The 18460-nt window shown below is 43.3% G+C and overlaps 1 protein-coding gene across 1 annotated transcript in view; it reads left to right on the top strand.

Annotated features, from left to right (window-relative positions):
* The window catches only part of drp2 (dystrophin related protein 2), a 102541-nt gene that overhangs the window by 16508 nt on the left and 67573 nt on the right, over window positions 1–18460 (top strand). The window contains exon 3 of the mRNA XM_037077091.1: window positions 13013–13169. Coding sequence (XP_036932986.1) covers window positions 13013–13169 — 157 coding nt within the window. The remainder of the gene's footprint in view (window positions 1–13012; window positions 13170–18460) is intronic.

The raw sequence follows: 18460 nt of genomic DNA, 5'->3' as shown, positions 1-18460 counted from the left end.
CTTCTTGACATGAAATATTTTGTCATATCAGACAAAAATAAACTAACTGGCAGCAGTTTGAGAGTGTGTAGCTCTGTCAGTGTAATTCAAATCAATTAAATATACTTTATTTGTCCCCGGGTGGTCAAATCTTTACAAAGAAATATGATGAAACTGTTTTAACGGTGATCGATTTCAAAGCCCGAAGCCTAAATATAGCAGCGGGTTTGACCTGGAAATCGAAACCCACAAATATACCCTCCACATGTCTCTAAGCTGATTAACTAATTAGCTAATTAGAATGAAACATTCACACCGAGTCGAAGTCAAACAGGCAAAGCAAACAATAACCGCTGAGTAACTCAGCCACACGAGGACGAATACAATCTGGAGTTCATTAACAGGAAGAAAACACTCGAAGAGGAAAACAAGTTCCTCCTTAAGTGGCAACAGCAACAATACGAGTCATAAGGATAATCGTTTTCTGCACTTCAGTCTCCAGCCTCTGAGCTCCGTAACCTCAACACAGCTCTGCAGCTTACATAACTGCTGCTTGTGGTTTGAGAGCGGAGCCATTATCAGCCAACAATCTGATCAGTGTTGTCAGCTCCAATCCCCCCCGAAATCCTCCTGGTTCCTCTCCGGAATACCAGCCTCGAAAAATATCTTCAATGATTAAAAAAAAAAGGCATTTTGACCATACTTGGCAAAACATCTTAATAATGAAATTGCCTCAGTTTTTTTTTTCTTCTTTTGCTAAAAACAAGATGGCAGCGTTTCAAGGAAATAAGCCATCGAGAGTGAACAACCTTAAGTTATCTTGAAATTTGTGCTGGATGTCAGAGAGGCTACAACGCCGTTCAGCGGGAGAGGAGCAGCTAGAAAACTGGGCAACAGTGTAAATGAGCCTGTTTACGCAACACGAACACAAGAAGTAGATCCTGCTGCAAAAAAAATCCTAACGAATAATGGATCAGATGTTTGTAGGGAGTCCAGTTTTGATCGAAATTGTTTTGCCATTCTTTTAAACAGACTTGTCAGTTTGAACCAGCGAGTCAGAATTTGTTTTGTTGAGAGAAACGATTGTAACTTCCCAGTGTTTCCTGATTTGATTGTAAGTGGGCGACGTACTGCACGTTCACTTTGACCATCAGGACAGTCAATAAAAAAGGTTTTACAATGTCAACATGAATGTGTAAATACATTTTTAGCAGTTTTTAAGCTAAAACAACTAACAGCTTGTCCTCATGATTTCTTCTTAATAGCTGCTGAAGTCCATGTACGTACATTTATTAATAGAATTATTTCTATTTCCAAATTCATTAAGATCATCCTCATCATCAAGAAGAAGAAGCAGGAGGAAAAGATCACATTTTTTTGTGGTGACAGTCATCTATTGACGTACTTCAAGTACATAGACCAGGTTATTGTTATTTCTTTGCCCCGTACAAACTGAAACTGCTGCCTTTCAAGTTATTTTTGATCTGCTGTGGTCAAAAATAACTCCTGCAGTGTTGTGCACAAGCGGACATGCTCGTACCGGGGCGTGGTTTGTGCTGAGTGCACGGTCGCAGCCGGACTCTTCTCCGACAGACAAGAGTTGTAGCACCATTGTGGGGAAATAGTTCTGATAATTATTCCGGCAATGCGGGCACGCCCACCGAGGCCGCATCCGCTCATTAGACAGCGAAGACAGAGGGTCCCTGTTCTGTGCACGCCTCGGTCAGAGTGGTATTTTGTCTTTTTTTAATTTCAGCATCTGATAGATTAGCAGCACGACAGTAGCTCTAAACACGCTCGTACATAAATGGTGATAAAAATGCAGATCTGTAACCGCCTGAGCACAAACACGTGAACACAAATACATTAAATCATACGCGCAATAAAAAAAGGGAGTCCCGATTCAGATGGAAAAACATCTACGCTCACAAATAAAACCTGAGCAATAAGCACTACTGTCGCTGTTTTATTGCCTCCTCACACACACACACACACACACACACACACTGAACATACAGCACTCAGGAGTGTGAATCGTCTCGTGTGCTCTCTTGTTTGTCATCTTTTATTATTTTCAAATATCTCCTCTCCCCGCTGCTCCTCTCACACTTCCTCTGCTACCTGCTGGGCTAACAGCGCTTTACATTATCGGCCCTTTGAGCGTCCGTGAACGCACCGGCGCCTCTGTGCATCTATAGGTCTGCATTTGCATCTGACAGAACAATTTCAGTGGGAAGAGATCCAGTTCGCGTCTTCACGCAGCGGTGCAGAGCGCCTGATGCGGGCGCACAATGACTGGCGGCTCCTGGCAGGGCGCTCTCAATGGCCTGTCTGTGTTCATTGACTCAAAAAAGTAGGAATCGTCTTGTACTTCACAGACGCAAAAATTGAGATCCTGTGTCTGCAGAAGTGTCTGGTAAGAATGGGCATTATGTGGAACGTTAGTGAATGTGGGTTAATTATAGCAGTGAGTCACTTTGAAACAGAGGAGGACGAGCTCGCTCATTAAGAACGTTTAATTATGTCCTTAGTTAAGATTTCTTTTCATAATCAGACTGCGGTGAAGACAACGGCGTTTTCCAGCCTTAGGAGCTGGAACATTTGTTTGATTCGTCCAGATAGTTCTTGACAGTTCACAAAGAAGAAGATTCATCAGTGTGTCATAATTAACCTCCTTCTTAATCACAGCTTTAAATTCAGCTCAAGCTACGTTCCACAAACAAGCTCCCCATGCGATTCTGAGGTATTGATGTTTACATGAGATCATTGTATAATCTTGTGTTGTAATTTGCAGCTACAAGCGTGCAAAATCTTCCCTGTGCTGCTGTAAAGTATTTGTTACAGGAGCGTATCACCCCGCGGGCATCAGCTGTTGTAAATCTTCAAACGTCTACAGTATTTCCAGTTGTGGGGAAACAGCCCCAGTGGCTGGTCTGCTCTCATTGCTCATCAAATGTGTTTCCAACAAAACCTCCGTAAGATGGCTGTTGGAACAGACGCTCCAGGCGAGGCATCAGTTAAAAAAAAAAAAAAAAAAAAAACCTCCTCTGACACGAGAGAAGTCCCTGAATGCATCACACGCGACACTCTCTACCCCTACGGTGCAGGAAATCAAAAAAAGAAAGGGAGAGAGACCCAGAGAGGCTGGAAAACATGAGCGGGCTGTTTGCAGCTATCACGCCACATGATTTATTAATGTCGGAGGTAAAACCTTTCAGTTACCTGCTGCAAACAAAGATGCAGCATAATTTGGAGGAGCCGCCGTTGCCGTGGCAATACTAACGCGTATTAGTCAAGAAATAGCGGCGTGTTGTCGAGACGTCAGAGCAACAGGTGCGCGCGTCTTTCGTCTCCCTTTGTTACTCCAGTTGCAGTAATCAAAACTGATGTGCCAAGAAGAAAAACAGCCAAACCAGATTAGATTAGACGGCTTTATTTATCCACCAGCGCGGAAAACAAACTGATACAGGCAACAACAATAATATGGAAAACTGCATCTAGGCACCGTAAAATAAATAAAGAACAGAATGAAACAATGAAGAGTCATTTTTCAGACGTGAGTTAAAGCGTGATCCTGACCACGTCTGGAAATCTGACGTCATTCAGCAGAACAGTGAAGCTTCGCTCACTGAAGAAGCTTGTGAGTCTGTTAAACTTAACAAATTAACAGACGTCCTCGATTTTCTACAGTGGCCTCAAGTGAGCACTGACAAATCTCTCATCATTTGGTACCTGCTATCTTTTTAATTTTCGGCTTGAAATCCGTCCGTATTGAACAGAGCAGATGCGGATCGGCTGTTGCGGAGGGTGTCGAGACTGTTCACCGATCAGGAGAGCGGCTGGTTCCCCTCCATTGTGAAGGCTTCAGAGAGTCGGACTCGGGTCACTCTGAGTCCTGCGGACCGCGACTAAACAGACTGTCAGACGGAAACTCTGATCTGTTTTGATCCTGCTGATATTGTCACGACCCTTGTTTTTTGTTCTCTTATTTCCTGTTTTATTTTGAAATTGTTCCCTTGTGTGTCACTTTTTTAAGTTCCTCCCTCTGTTCACCTGCACCTCATCCCCTCGTTAGTGTGTGTGGATAAAGTCTTTGTCCTCCATCTTGTCTTTGTAAGTTTGTCCTGTGTTTCCTTCCTTCCTTCCTCAGCGTTATGTTTCTACTTAGCTCTCATTATAACTGGTTTGAACTTCACTTTCTGTTTGTACGTTTGTATTGAGGCACGTTTGCACTTCTTGGATCGTTGGTTTCTTCCCAGCTTTAGTTGTTAAAGCTCACCTTCTGTTCCTCAATCCTGCCTCCTGTGTGTTTTTCTGCATTTGGGTCCTCACCTTTTTTTTTTTTTTTACTTTTTATTTTTCCACCAGATCATAACAGATATTTCTTTGCTGTCTTTTGTTCTGTCTGATTGAGGAACATTTTAGTGTTCTGCAGCCTCGTCATAAAGTCCCAGTTTAACTAGGTTAGCTGCGTCGGTGCTCAGTGATATTTGTGCAGGAGTTTTGCTCGACGCCTGCAGGTTTCTTTTGTTGTTTATCTTCACTGAATCCCCAAAACCTCTTTATACAATTTTTTTTCTCCCCGCATTTCATTTGGAAGCAGGTAAGGGAAACAAATGTATCTCAGTTTCATTGCAGAGGAATTTGTGAGATTTGGGATTCCCAGTAAATATGTGGTTTGGAACTGGTTGTCAGATGTCTTCCCACCAAGAGATCTGATCGTCCTCAAGAAGAATAATGACTGAGCCTGCTGGAACAGATCCTCAGTTTTTCTTTGTCCAGTTTGATTTACTGTCCAGGTAAGCAGCAATACGTTAATAAGACTAAAGATGAATCTCCTTCAGCTGTCCGTCAGTTATTATTATAATCTCTTCTTCTTCGGCTTCTCCTTTGAAAATTCGCATCACACCAGCTGGCACATTTCTTAGCCTCTTTTTTATAGTCCAGGTTATTGCAGTGGTTAAACAGACTCACCCACAACATTTGGATTTGACAAGAAACCTGTCCTCACCTCTCGTCAGCGCTATAAACTAAGTTAAAGATCAAGAAACAGTGTTTCAGAGACGACTGATAAGGTTTAGTGCCAAAAATGTTGCACTTTGTTGTGTCCTTCATTTGCAGCCGCAGTGCAGAAAATCCACACGTCTGTCACTGTAACCTGGCTGGTATTGTTTTTGGATTGTTAATAAAAATGCAGAAATAATTGAATATCTCAGAGCTGTAACATTCAAAGTCGACCCGTTTCTCGGAGTGAAACAGGAGCCATTATTTCACCGCTACCCGCGCAGGTGGCTGTGCTCTAGTTGTGGTCGGTGGCTTCTCCAGAACAAACACTGTTGTCCATCCTTAATTCATGTGTCAGAACAGACAAACAGTCTGGTGAACCACATATTTCTCAGTGGGTTTGGAGGGTGGGCGGCCAATCAAACTCTGGCTCGGAAGCAAGCCCACAAGCCAAGAGTGAAAATGAACCGAGTCTGCGGTGGCATCACAACAAAAGCTCTCCAGTGGGTTGAAGCTTTAAATGTGAAGCAGCGACAGGAAGGGTTTGATTTGCATCAGAGTCGCTGCAGCGTGACGCAGCAAAACAGGAAATCACAAACAAGTTTGCTGGATTGAGTCGAGGAGAGCCGGTGGAAAAATGACTCCTTCACACCGATTCTGGCTCTTTGCTCGGTGCGACGGAGCGAGGAACTCTGTGACTCACTGCCACTTTGAACTCGGAGTTGTCTGTCGGTTCAAACTCCATATAAACATTCCCTCTGGCTGTCGCTCTCTCTGCTGCGGCCTTGTTTTTTTTATTTAGTTCTGTCTTTCCTTTTTTGTATAGATTTGTTGAGTGGGAATACACAACGCATCAAATATGCAAGTGGACTAGATGTTTCAGCAGAACATCCTTTTTTTTTTTTTTTTGTATCATAACTTTCAAAATAAGAGCCCCGCCCCAAGAAAAATACAATAAATAAGATCAATAGAATTAATGTTAAGTTCAGGAACAACAAATCTAAACAGGTTGACAGGTCATTCATTAGAGTTTAGCAATGGTAAGAAGTTAATACGGTATTTTCTCGGGATACAAACTCATTCATCAAGAGATTTTTCTGTGCACCAGTTTTGAAGTGCAAGTTTTTTTGCTGCAGTGCTCGCAAGTGGCGCCAAACACTAAAGGTGAGCTGACATCAGCCACAACTTTGGAACAAAGGCTATATGAGATTTTAATAAAGTGTTGCGATAACATTTTCTTTTTTTTTCAAAGAGCCTCTTGCATGTGAGGAAGACGAGTCCCCGACAGACGCTCTTAATCTCCGGCACACAGCAGAGACCTCGCAAAATTTTTCTTCTGATCCAAATTGCCAACTAAATATAAAATGTTAGAAAAAAGGTATTTTGTTAAATGCACACTGTCTTTTGTGCTGCTAGGGATGGAAGGAACGTGAGATGATGGGAGACGCTGTGTTCATTGTTCATGAGTGTCCATCTTCATCACTCAGAGGAGATAAAGGCCTGATCGTGACGCTGAATAGATTCTCAACTTAAGAATCAGTCGGTTTATTAAAAAAACAAAGACTAATAACTACAATACTGAACCTTTTCCCTGAAACCTCAGACTGACTGTGTTTCTGATTGTTCCCCCTGCTCTTTGTTTTTATCACTAGGTTATACAGTATATTTTAAAACATAAAATAAAAAAAGGTAAAGTGAAATGTCAAGTGCTGTCTCACTTCTCTCACTCAAACACTTACCAGTCCAGTCTGTGAGGGCTCAGGGCTTCAGGCCTGAGGGGCGACGCTGGGATCGGGCCAAAGTTTTAAAACTTTAATGATGTTTAGTGACATTCTTCGACTTCCCTCTTCACTCCCTGGCTCTCTGAGTGAAACACACTGTGATACAGATCGTGCATATTTCTTGGTTTGAACTTGAAAACATGTCGCACGACTGTAAAAGTAAGTTAAGTAGTTGTTAGTGTCACTTTTAGATGCATGGACTCCAGGCTGCACTTCTGTCTTAGAGTTTCTGTGCTCCTCCTCGCTGCGGTGACACAACTCAATGCAAGCGCTGTGCAATGCAACACAACACAGACGGATCGTTTGTCTTTCAATATATTGCTGAACTCTCCCCATCATGACGACTTCTCAAACTACGCAGCGAGTCCGCCCAGAGCTGATCCCCGATCTCGACAAACCAGCCGAGAGCGACAACGCGACAAAGTCTCAATTTATACTTTGATTTAAGGCTCTCTGCAACGTGACGTCCCTGGAGAGTTTTAGAGGAAAAAATGTACACACACATGCACACCTTTTTGAATATTTCAACTTAATGTAGTTGCTGCTGTGTCGACGTGGCCCCGTCATCACACACTCTTGCTCTCACAACATCTCTGCAATTGAGAGAGTGAAGAAAGGAGAACGGGGCTGTGCTCAAAGCTTCCTGGGCCCCGAGGCAACACAGCAGCTCTCTCCTGAAACAGCAGAAGCAGCGCTCCTATCTCCTACGCATTAATTAATCATTGAAGCGAGCACTAAGCCTCTCTGTAATCTCTCCGACTGATCTGGAAGTTGGATTTTATACATTTTTTTTTTTTTTCATTTGACCGCGTTATTTACTTTGGAGAAATGTGGGGATACAACAGAAATTAACATGCGGCAGAGTCTTTCCAACTCCGAGGACATTTGAGTTACACTGAATACAAAACACGAGGTCCGACCAGCAGCAACGCCATTTCACACTTAGACCCAAATCATCGTGATTAGGATTCTTATCCACGCCGGCGTCGATGCGGTTCAGTGTCGTTCCCAAGGACGCGTGGAGGCTGATTAGCTGTTGCAGCATAAACGTGTGTTTTCATGTTTGTAACGAAGGTTGTTTCTCTCAAACGTCAGCGCTTCTGCTTGAAGCTGATCCGGGAGATGAAAACAGGTTTACAGTCTTTACTGACAGTACCTCTTATTTTGACAACCAGTGTGAGCTTTGACACATGTTCCTCCAGTGAGATTGGCTGTTGTGTCTATTTTATTTTTTTCTTTCAATCTTGACATTTTTTGAATTGCAGCATCTATGAGCTCATTGGTACTGATTAGTGCTGCCGTCTTCATCGAGCCTGTCGGTTGTTACTTAGCAGCCTGAGATGCAAACACACACACACACACACACACACACACACACGCATACGACTAAAAATAGACCCATCCAATGCACATTATGGTGCCATAAGCTAAGCGACCAGATTGTGTTTAATGTGTTTTGTATAAGCAGAAATTAATGTGATATGTGCGACCTAATGTGTTTTAGTGCAGCGCAAACAAAACGCTCAGTCTTCGCTGATCACTTTGCTCCCTGGACCAGTGGGAGAGTTCGGATCTGATACTGGTACTTTTCATGCAACTAAAACAAAAAATATAGAATACACACCACAGGAGTGATATGCCTCATAGAAAAACCCTAAAGTGAAGATAAACTGTTGATAACATCCTCCCGACTTTGTGGTTCTTTGTCAGTTCTGTCGACCGTTTCTGCTACAGAGCATTCTCCGTGTTACATCAACATACTTCTCAGTGCATTTTGAACTTTTCAAAGGGTTGACGGAAACAACAAAATGTAGTACTTTGCGTCTGAGTTGGTCTTTGCTTGTTTGCTCTAAATGTGAAACAGAAACACCTCCTCAGAGTGCGAACAGTTAACTCACATGGCCAATCAGCTGATTCCAGTCAGACAGAAGACAACAAATATAACGGCAGATTAAAACTGTATCCTCATCACTCTGCACGCAGCAAGCAACCTTTCTCACAGGAATGAATGAAGCGAGCAGAAATGTTGTATTTCCAGCATTTATTTACATTGACCTTTTTTCCACTTCGAATGATGCTCTTTTAATTACATGATGAGTGAAAGTTAACTAAGTATGTAACATAAGTTCACACTGTACGTCTCCTTTTGCTGCTACTTCACATTTCTTTAGGTTCAATTTTCTTTCTCTCTCTCGTCACAGCTCTGAGCTCTGGTTAGGTTCAGACACCAAAAACCAGTTGGTTAGGGTTAGGAAAACATTGTGATCTGGATTAAAATACCTGTTTTGGACGCCACAAAAACAAACGAAGGTCCCTTTTAAAAATATCCAGCGGAGTCATGCCTATAACTGCTGCAGAGCAGACTTGAACTATGGTCGCCTTGTCACGTATAATTGCAATTTCCACAAAATTCAGATAAAATTTGTGACATATGTGGATGGAAACCTGGCTGTTGCTTTTCTATCTTGCTTTCACTATCTACACTACCAAACACCAAATCAGCAGAAAGACAAAGTGAGCAACGAGCTGGAGAAAGTAATGGAGCATTTAGCAGCCAAAAAGCCAAAAACAAGAAATGCTAGAGTTTGACATTGAGCTTAAAGAGAGAAAAAAAACACAACTACAAATGAAAGCTAATGTTACTAAATGTGTGCTGGATTTGCAAAACAGGAAACTTGCTCACAAATTTACAACTTTATAAGGTCATAAATGTTTTTTCAGCTTGTTGCTGTTCCCCAAAGAGCCCCCCAAAAATAAAATAACACTGGTGTGAGATCAGTTTAGTCATTGCAAAGATAGCAGAGGACACTCTCTGACCATTTCCTCTTTTGGTCCATTCTTCTCTGCATTTCTAGACAACACACACTCAGAATCGCAGGCGTGTCCTCCTCTCATGCAGCAGCCCGTAAATAGCACTTAAACTGATATCATGATGTTTCTACTGGAGATAGAAAAGCATCAGTCAGCCTCGTGTGGTGGCAGACCTTTAGCCGGGCCTCTCCACGGCTAAGCAGGGTTGTAGTTGTTCTTGGCAGAACACAGATATGACGATGTTTCCATTACAGCACGGGCAGTTAGTGCTATTTGTCTCACCTCCCGTGTGTGTGTGTGCGTAATGGAAGCAGCGTGATGGATGCTGTAAGCTGTGTGTCTGCATGTGTGTGTGTGTGTTTTCTGTGTCAGTGTGTGAATTGAAAGTGGTGTGAAATTGTTTTGAACTTGTCCGCCGAAGTGCCAGGGACATCTTTTGATGGATGACGTTAATTAGACGTATCCGAGGCGACACGTTCGCTTTGATTTGAGTCAGAATCTGTTTCACACGGTGTGTGCTGTGTTCATGCGTGCGTATTCGCGCCTGTTACGGACTGAGAGCGTGTTCTGCCGAGGCCGCGGGAAAAAACAGTTCCTACCCTGATTCAATTACCACGCAGAGACCGAGCTGGAGGGGCAACAGGAGGCTCGGGGACAGCACGGTCTGCTTCACACAGGTTTCCTGACACAGGGGTTGAACAAAGAGGCCCATCAATTCCGAAATGTGCACTTACAAGCTTGATTTCACCTCTCTTCCCCCCACCCTTAACGTCGCAAAGCTTTCTTTCCCCACAAGCCTTCCTGCAGCCTGCACCCCTGACGTGACACCTAATCCTTCAAGTGTCAGAACTCATCTGTCCCAAATTCACTTTGCAGGAAATTGCCTCAAAGTTGTCTTTCAGTTGCTGACGTGACATCGCTGGCGGCGCCCGGGGTCGATAGATAATGGCCGAGCGCTTCCTCCGACTCTTTTTTACATCATTTTTAACTTCATTCAGACCCACAAGTTAAGTGTTGCTCTGACTTCACTTATGCAGCGATGGTTATGAGCAGCGACACTCAGACTGTCTGCTTCCTCTGTCTCACTCCTGCTCTCGCTCCCACTCATCATGTCTGATGTGACAGCGCTGGCAAATCGCGATGTGCAGGAATAATGATATTTGAGTGCCGGCTTCTGGTGTGTAATTGAAATGCCTGGATGCTTTCACGCACCTCCCCTCCACCCCCAACCCCTTTAATGCCAGCTGTGCCGCTGATACAAGAGCAGTGGTTTCCCTTAAGATATCTCTCATGCAGCTGGCAGGTGGCAAGCAGAGACATTCTCTGTTATTTGTTCCTGATTTACTCCAACAGACCTCCAACATCACTGACCTGCGACACCGTGTCTCTCAGCTTGTCTCGCATGTACCTAAACAGACTGTTTGCTCTTTCCAGTGTGACTTCTCTTGTGAGATATGCTGGATAATGTCCTGTATTGTCTCCCAATTCTGCATATACTCGCTTATACCCGACACATCAGAGGATCTTCATGATAATCCTCATCCAAAGCTAGTTGCTGATTCTACCCATCAAACTTTTGAAACAGTGGGTCCCTGTACATTATATTGTGTTATGGCATCAGTGTCGTCTTCCCCCAGATTTCTGCCTCAGACTTGTTGATGTCATAAGATAAAAGTCCTCAACTAACTGATGTGTTGAGATCTCAGGTTTTGTGTTTGAAACATGCCCCGCATACAATTGGAAAGCGAAGCAGAGCTGCTAAGATACCTGCACTGATATAGAAGCATCCATGACCAGCTTTCACACGGTGGACGATAATGCGGTAAGCTAATGATGTGCTAACGCCTGAGAAATAAGTGTTACTGTGAGCCAGACTCTCTATTGTGCACAGCTTGGGTCAGAGCAGCTTAACGCCAAACTCTTTAGATCTCGTCTATCCATGTTACTACAGCGCCGTGCACGCTGCTTCAATATGTGGAGGATTCCAAGGCACGCAGTGTCTGGTTCTGGTTGCTAAGCGATGATTAGATAATTGCGGTCCGGGGGAGGGGTCAAGCAAACGTTCACGATAATAACAGATCATCGTGATCACCCCCGGATGTGCTCAAAAAGCATTTTTGACAATGTAATACAGCATTCAGATACAGCGCTGTCCGGATTGATGTGATCAGCGAGGCGGACCAGATTCAAAGCATATTTGTCGCCTGCACAACTCGCTCGGCAGGAAAGCGCTGACCTTTTCATTGCAGGGTCCACAAGGCCCTCCGAAATGTTTATTTTGACGGGTTGACATGAAGACAGTTTGACATGAAGACATCTGCAACTTGATATAGCTGCTGAGATCGCAGAGCTCCGCCGAGGCCAAGTACTCCGGTTTTCTATGCAGATCTGAAGGTTCAACCACTATATATGTCTGGACGTGTTTCCAGAACTACAAAAATGATGTGAAGCTTTACAAGAGCTCATCAGCTCTGAGGTGCATTTATCATGTACAAATATTTCACATATTTAACATACATCTACAAAAATCAGAAAACACTGTATTATCATTCACACACATTTGTACAAATATGACTACATGTATTATGTATCATCACCATCATCCGAGCTATTTGCCATTTTTTCCCTCAATCTCATGAGGGATTAAAAAAGAATTCCGATATTGATTTATTGAACAATACACAAGCATTTTTTTTTTTTTTTTTGCAGTGATCCCTCAAACAGTTTGAAATGTCACCTGGGGACTGAAACAATTAACTACACTTAAAATTGAATAATTATTAATCAACTCAGGCATCGATTTCTGCACTGTGTTCTTTAAACCAAGAAGTTTTCTTATTGGCCAACATTGATACATCTCTGTCAGATCAATATCGGCCAATAACACTGGCCAGCCAATATGTTCGTCGGGCTCTACTTGTGTTAACTGTCAGCATGTAATGTGTGTATTGATGATTCTATGACCACATCTTCCAAAAGTCATAATATGTAGTGGTTATGTGGGAAATGATGCACGTTGATTGTTGGTAACTTGACTGCAGAACATCACACCTGCACACAAAGTGGCACCAGAGGGATAAAAGAGCGTCATAGTTAGACGCACAAGGCCGCTGACCAAGCTGCTGTATTTGACGAGTTTGCAGTGAGAACACGTTGGTATTTCCATAATCCTACTGACAAACAGACAAACACGTTGAATGGAGAAACACAACCTTGATGCCAGAGGTAACAAAGCTCTGTACAAAATACCCTGGAATAGAAACATGTTTTTATGCTTTTACTTCCCACTCTTAGCAGCCACAGGAAGCCCCATGCATCATTATTTGATTTCAGCTGAAGGCTTGACCTAATATTGTGTGCAGCATGTGGTTGTTGTGCAGGAGAGTGTGTGCTGTTTGCTGAACTAGCTGTGTGTGTTTGTGTGTGTTTGTCGGCAGGGTGCGGCTAGAGGCCTTCTCAGACAACAGCGGGAAGCTGCAGCTCTCTCTGCAGGAGATCATAGAATGGCTGACAGCCAAGGACGAGGAGCTGTCGGAGCAGCTGCCCATAGGAGGCGACGTTGGGGCCGTCCAGCACCAGAGGGAGTTCCACCAGGTAACGTGGACGGCGATGCCTCTGGAGCGCGAATATTGATGGGCTGGAGTCTTTATTCCGTCCGAGGGGAAATCAATTCTCAGCGCGTGTCTACTTACAGAAGATACATGAAGCAAAAAGACACATTTAGTCAGATAAATGAGTCTGTAGATGCACGTAAGAGCCGACACACAGTGCGTAGATGTATTCACAGAGGTATAGTGTATAGCAGTGTGTAGCAGAGGGACTCCCGCTGCAGTACAGTGTACACTCTCCATAAATCTGCATCCATATAGGAGCAATTTTAAAAATGAATCAAGGTTGTGCACAATCATCTGTGCAGTGCATGTGATGGCTCGAACACTGAGATATAAGAGGCTGATTGTTGGTTATTTGAGGCTGTGCTGGTGAAACATAGGTGAGCACGTTGTTGCTGGAGACAGTTAACACAGTAAGGAGAGATGTTGAACTCTGGGGTATGATTATCTTTCTTTAGGACACGTTGAGGAACAGAATAAAATGTTTGCAGATGACAGATAACAGAGTCTATAGCCGGCAGCTTGTGTAGATATCACAGATATTGATCAATGCCTGAGTTTTCTGTCCAGACAGAGTCGATACTTGAAAGTTTCTCCAAGTTCAGGTATGATTTATACTATACCGTTCAAAGGAGGCGTGGCTTTGTGAACTGCTGTTTTTTGTTGTTTTTTTTTAATACATAAAGTGCATTCAAAAACAGCCACAGTTGAGCCCAATCTGTGGATGAGAACAGAACATGTCGGTGAGGGTTCTCAGTCATCTCGGTCATGCTGATTCAAAGTGTTGGATCGTAGCCTCTTGGACTTTGTTTCAGTTCCCTGAAGATGTTTCACCTCTTGTCCAAAAGTCTTCAGTTCTAACTAACTGGAGGGGAGTTGTAGACTTTTAAACTCTGCGTGGGAGTGTCCTTACTGAGTCATTAAGGACTCTGAGCTCTGAGTTTCAGAGTCGTCAGGGACACTTGGGTCGTTGATTTAGGACTCGATGAGCCCAGGTGTGTGATGTAGGCGGTAATGTTGTAGCTGCTGTTTCATCGTTACTTTAAGAAATGAGGTATAGGTTTACTCTCTTACTCTAGACTCTCCTAAAGCTACAACTAACACTTATGTTCAACAACTAGTCATTTGATTATGTTCTCAAACATGCGTTTGGTCTATAAATGAGCATTAAACAGCAAAAAATGTCCAAGAGCCAAGGTTGAAATTATCAAGTGTTTTGTTTTTTTGAACAAACAGTCCAAAGACCGAAGATATTCAGTTTGTAATTCACAAAGAAATCCTCACGCCAGCAGCATCAAATGACTTAAACAAGTCGTCCAAACTGATTGCCACAAATCGTCATAAATTGTTACATAGCACCCCTTTAATTGACTTATTGCTGCAGTGTTAGAATTGAGCAACATGGCAGACCACAGTTTTTTTTTTCCCACAACACATTCAAATGTGCTCAAATGTTTCTGTTTCCAGCATTTCGATTTATTCAACCAGGCATGTTGACTCCATTCTTATTCACAGCTGCGGCCTGAGGGATTAGTTGAAGCAGGACGAAGTGCAACACTTACAGCACACAGACACACAATCTGCACAACACAAGCAACATTTAAGAATCAGTGAATCGGTGCAAATAGACACTTTGATTAACACCAAAGCCACATGAGGATTGACCGTTTCACCTTTTTTTTTTTTTACAGTATAAATATTTAAGGCTTCAAAGAACACCAGTTAGAGTCTCTGACAGTGGAGTAAGCCTCCTCCTCCTCCTCCTCCTCCTCCACCTCCATCTCTCCACGGTTCAGTGATTTGAACTGGCCAGTAAATCCCTTCAAGGGCTTGCGTGGATAGAAGGACACACAAGTTCGCCAGCTCAGAACCTGAGCCCTGATCACTGATCATGGCACAAATCGGTGCTCGTTTTGTCTTTCCGATATATATTTTCATCCTCAGAAATCAAATTGATGTCTGCTGACTGTGCAGGACCAAAAAAATTGACAGAATAAATATTGGCAATGTACATTCCTGCAAACCACGGATGTGTTGCAACTTTGACTTGATGTTGCAACAACAGCTACATTTCTTTCGGTTCAGTTTCTGTTCTTATGGTCTGATTATGTTTAGGCAGAATGACGTATTGGTAAGGGCCACGAGAAGATCATGTTTTAGCTTTAAATACCCGTTTATGTCGCCACGAACATGGCTGGAGATGCTCCGAGGGTTCATTAAAGATGGCTGGAATTATGCTTGAAGATATCCAATTGTTTCAAACTTGCACATGTTGAAACACAGTCCTGAACTGGGGTCACTGGCTCACCAGCCTTCTCTCCTGTGTCTCCACCACCATTCCCTCCACCTCACAATATGGAAGTCAGGTCATAATCATGTAATGAGAACATGATATGACACATTTTGTAGAAACGTTAAGGTGAGTACGTAGCTGATGACATGTACACATGGTCACGAATCAGCTGTGGGCAGAAACGTTAACTACCAACGTTGTTTCCTGGTGACTGGGCTGGAAGGACTCAGTCAGGAGTGATGGGACACCAAATAACATTTTCACATGATCACACCTCCTCTATTCTTCCCTGCACATCATGTATGTATGTGTAATTCACTTCCTAGAAACCTTCTCAGGTCTGCGTCGGCCAGTTCAGACTCGATTTTAGTCGGCTTGCACCTTTTATGGCAAAAGAACATGACTGCAATATATTTTTCTCTCTCTGTGGTCGGGAGTAATGAAAAGCATGTACAGACACGCTTCACATCCTTATGAGAATAAAATAATATAAAACTTTATTGATCCCCAGGACGGAAATTAAAAATGGTACAAGAAGTCACTAAGCAAGAGTCGATGCGTTTGCAGCGACTAACGCTATTGTGTTGTTTATATATTAGCTTTATTTAGCCAGTGTTGCCTCTGTCAGTGTGTTGCAGCAGCTGGACTTGACTTTGTGCTGTGTGGAGATCAGTTTGTGCAGGTCTGACTCTTCTAGCATGAGTCTATTTATAAGTAATGAAAAGAAATAACACTTGTGTGTCTGTGCAGGACCTTCAGCCACTACAAACAGCGGAAATGAGCTGCTTTTGTCTCGTCCTCTCACTGGGCTGCTCCTTTATTCTTTCAACTCTCTGCAGAGCCACACAAGTGTGCGCCATTATTTAGTTTCTGTCTTAGATTAAGGTTGGTTGGAGTTGTGAGGGGTTTGTTGCTAAGGGGAGCCAAACTGAAAGTGTAAACTGTTCCATCCTCGCAGAGGCAGGAAAACTAAAACAAGTTTAATAAGGCCTGTAGTTCTCATGTACACGGGTGTTTTTAAAAGCAGAAGCAAACCACACAAGCACTCAAATTTGCATACCTGAAAACACAATTCACAGGATCATTTACGTACACTGGGCACAAAAGTAAACACTGGGTTGATGGAAAAAAACTTTTATCAAAGTCCCGTGTTGCAAATCAAGTGTTGGCTTACATGTTGTACAGGTTGTAACTGTTAAACATTCCAAGCTATGAAATGGAAAATAACTTCCCACGTTCTCACATGAACACACCGAAGTCCGAAGAACGACTTCCCCAACTCGAGAAGTGGGACCATCCGAGGACCACGTGAATGCATGATTCATTTTCTGGTGTGTCACATTTTTACTTTTCCACTTCCTGTCTGTTTTGCCGCCTCACCTGTGTCCCGTTAGTGACTCATTTCAGTTTGTGTCCTTTCACCTACGTGGTGAACACGCCGACCTCCCAATTTGGACTGAAGCAAACATGGGTGTCCATGTCATCATTTCCATGTTTCACCTCTACCTGCAATGAGGTGTACAAAGTTTTTAGTGACATAAAACGCAGTGTATCCCCAGAATGCATATTAAGAAATACCTGTGTGCGTGTGGACAAGGCCTCAGTCAAGCATGGATTTAAATGTGAGTCCCAATCAGCCATAAAACGACAGCGCCTGTGTGGGTGGAGCGTGTGGTTGTAGGTTTGTCTGAGGCTCTTGACCTGCATTTTAAACACACTGACCAGAAAAGCTTTTGACCGCTGCTCGCCTGAGATGCATAAAATACATAATTAAAACTCAATTTTGTAAGCTCTTAATTTAGCCTGTTGACGGTTTAATTTGAAGAGAGTTTTAATATTCTGTCAGGAGCTTCTGTTTTATTGGGCAGAATAAAAAGAAAATAAATGTCCTTCCTGCGTGTTGAGACGCCCGCTGGAGGGACAATAACAACGATCCCAGGACGTCATTAAAGGAGAAAAGTCTCTCCGCTGAAATCTTTTTAATTGACGTGTTATATAGCACTCCGTGTGCCGTGTTGGGGGAGACTCTCATAAAATCAGTACAGACAGGAACGGCCCGGGCAGACTGTGTTTTTTTTTTTTGTGTGTGTGTTACTGTTGGAGTTTGTTGGCCCTGTTCAAAAATAGCTCCACACAACAAGCAGAGTCTGATGCAGGAGCTAAGTTGTAGCAGAAGTAAAGCTTTGAACCATTATTCAGAGGATTGAATGAAACGATACTGAGCGATGTCACGATATCCGTTTCAAGACGACAGACGGTGGAACGGATCAAACTGATGCTCTTTGGATTCTGCCTCTTGTATGAGAGGAGTGTTCGCTCATTTCCCACTTTATCACCTTAGTTGTAGGTGATGTATCTCAGGAACACACACACACACACACACACACACACACACACACACACACACACACACACACAAATCTACATTCTCTCTCACACCCACACACACTCGTAATTGGCTCTGTAAGTACAGCACAGTTTCCCTCTCCACCCTCTTTCCAATTTTCTGTGCTGTCAGTTTGTGCAGCGTCTCTGAAGCAGACGAGTATCGACACTGAGAGGTTTGTGGCTCCCGTTTAACCCGACTCCAACTCCTCCACCTCGACCTCACAACAGCCCTCGACGTGATCATTAGCATTTAGCATTCCTCTTTTGTCATCAACCCCGTCTGCTTTACATGCTCTCGTTTTCTACAACCCCGTTCTTCCTCTCCTCCTCTCTTCTCTTCATCTCATCTTCTGCCCATTTTTCGCTTGTCTCTCTCTTCCACCCTTTCCTCTGCCTCTCCTCCCTTCTCCTCTGCTCTGCTCTCCTCTCCTCTTCTTATCCTCTCCTCGTTTTTTCCTCTCCCTCTACCTTGTCCCTGCTCTTTAACTCTTCACTACCTTCTACCTTCTTCTATTCTCTCATCTTCTTTGTCTCTCCTCTCCTCTCCTCTCCTCTCCTCTCCTCTCCTCTCCTCTCCTCTCCTCTCCTCTCCC

Source organism: Acanthopagrus latus, chromosome 18 (assembly GCF_904848185.1).
Source record: "Acanthopagrus latus isolate v.2019 chromosome 18, fAcaLat1.1, whole genome shotgun sequence".
In the NCBI taxonomy this organism is placed as follows: Eukaryota; Metazoa; Chordata; class Actinopteri; order Spariformes; family Sparidae; genus Acanthopagrus; species Acanthopagrus latus.
The sequence above is the reverse complement of the archived record's forward strand: the minus strand, read 5'-3'. Positions and strand labels throughout refer to the sequence as shown.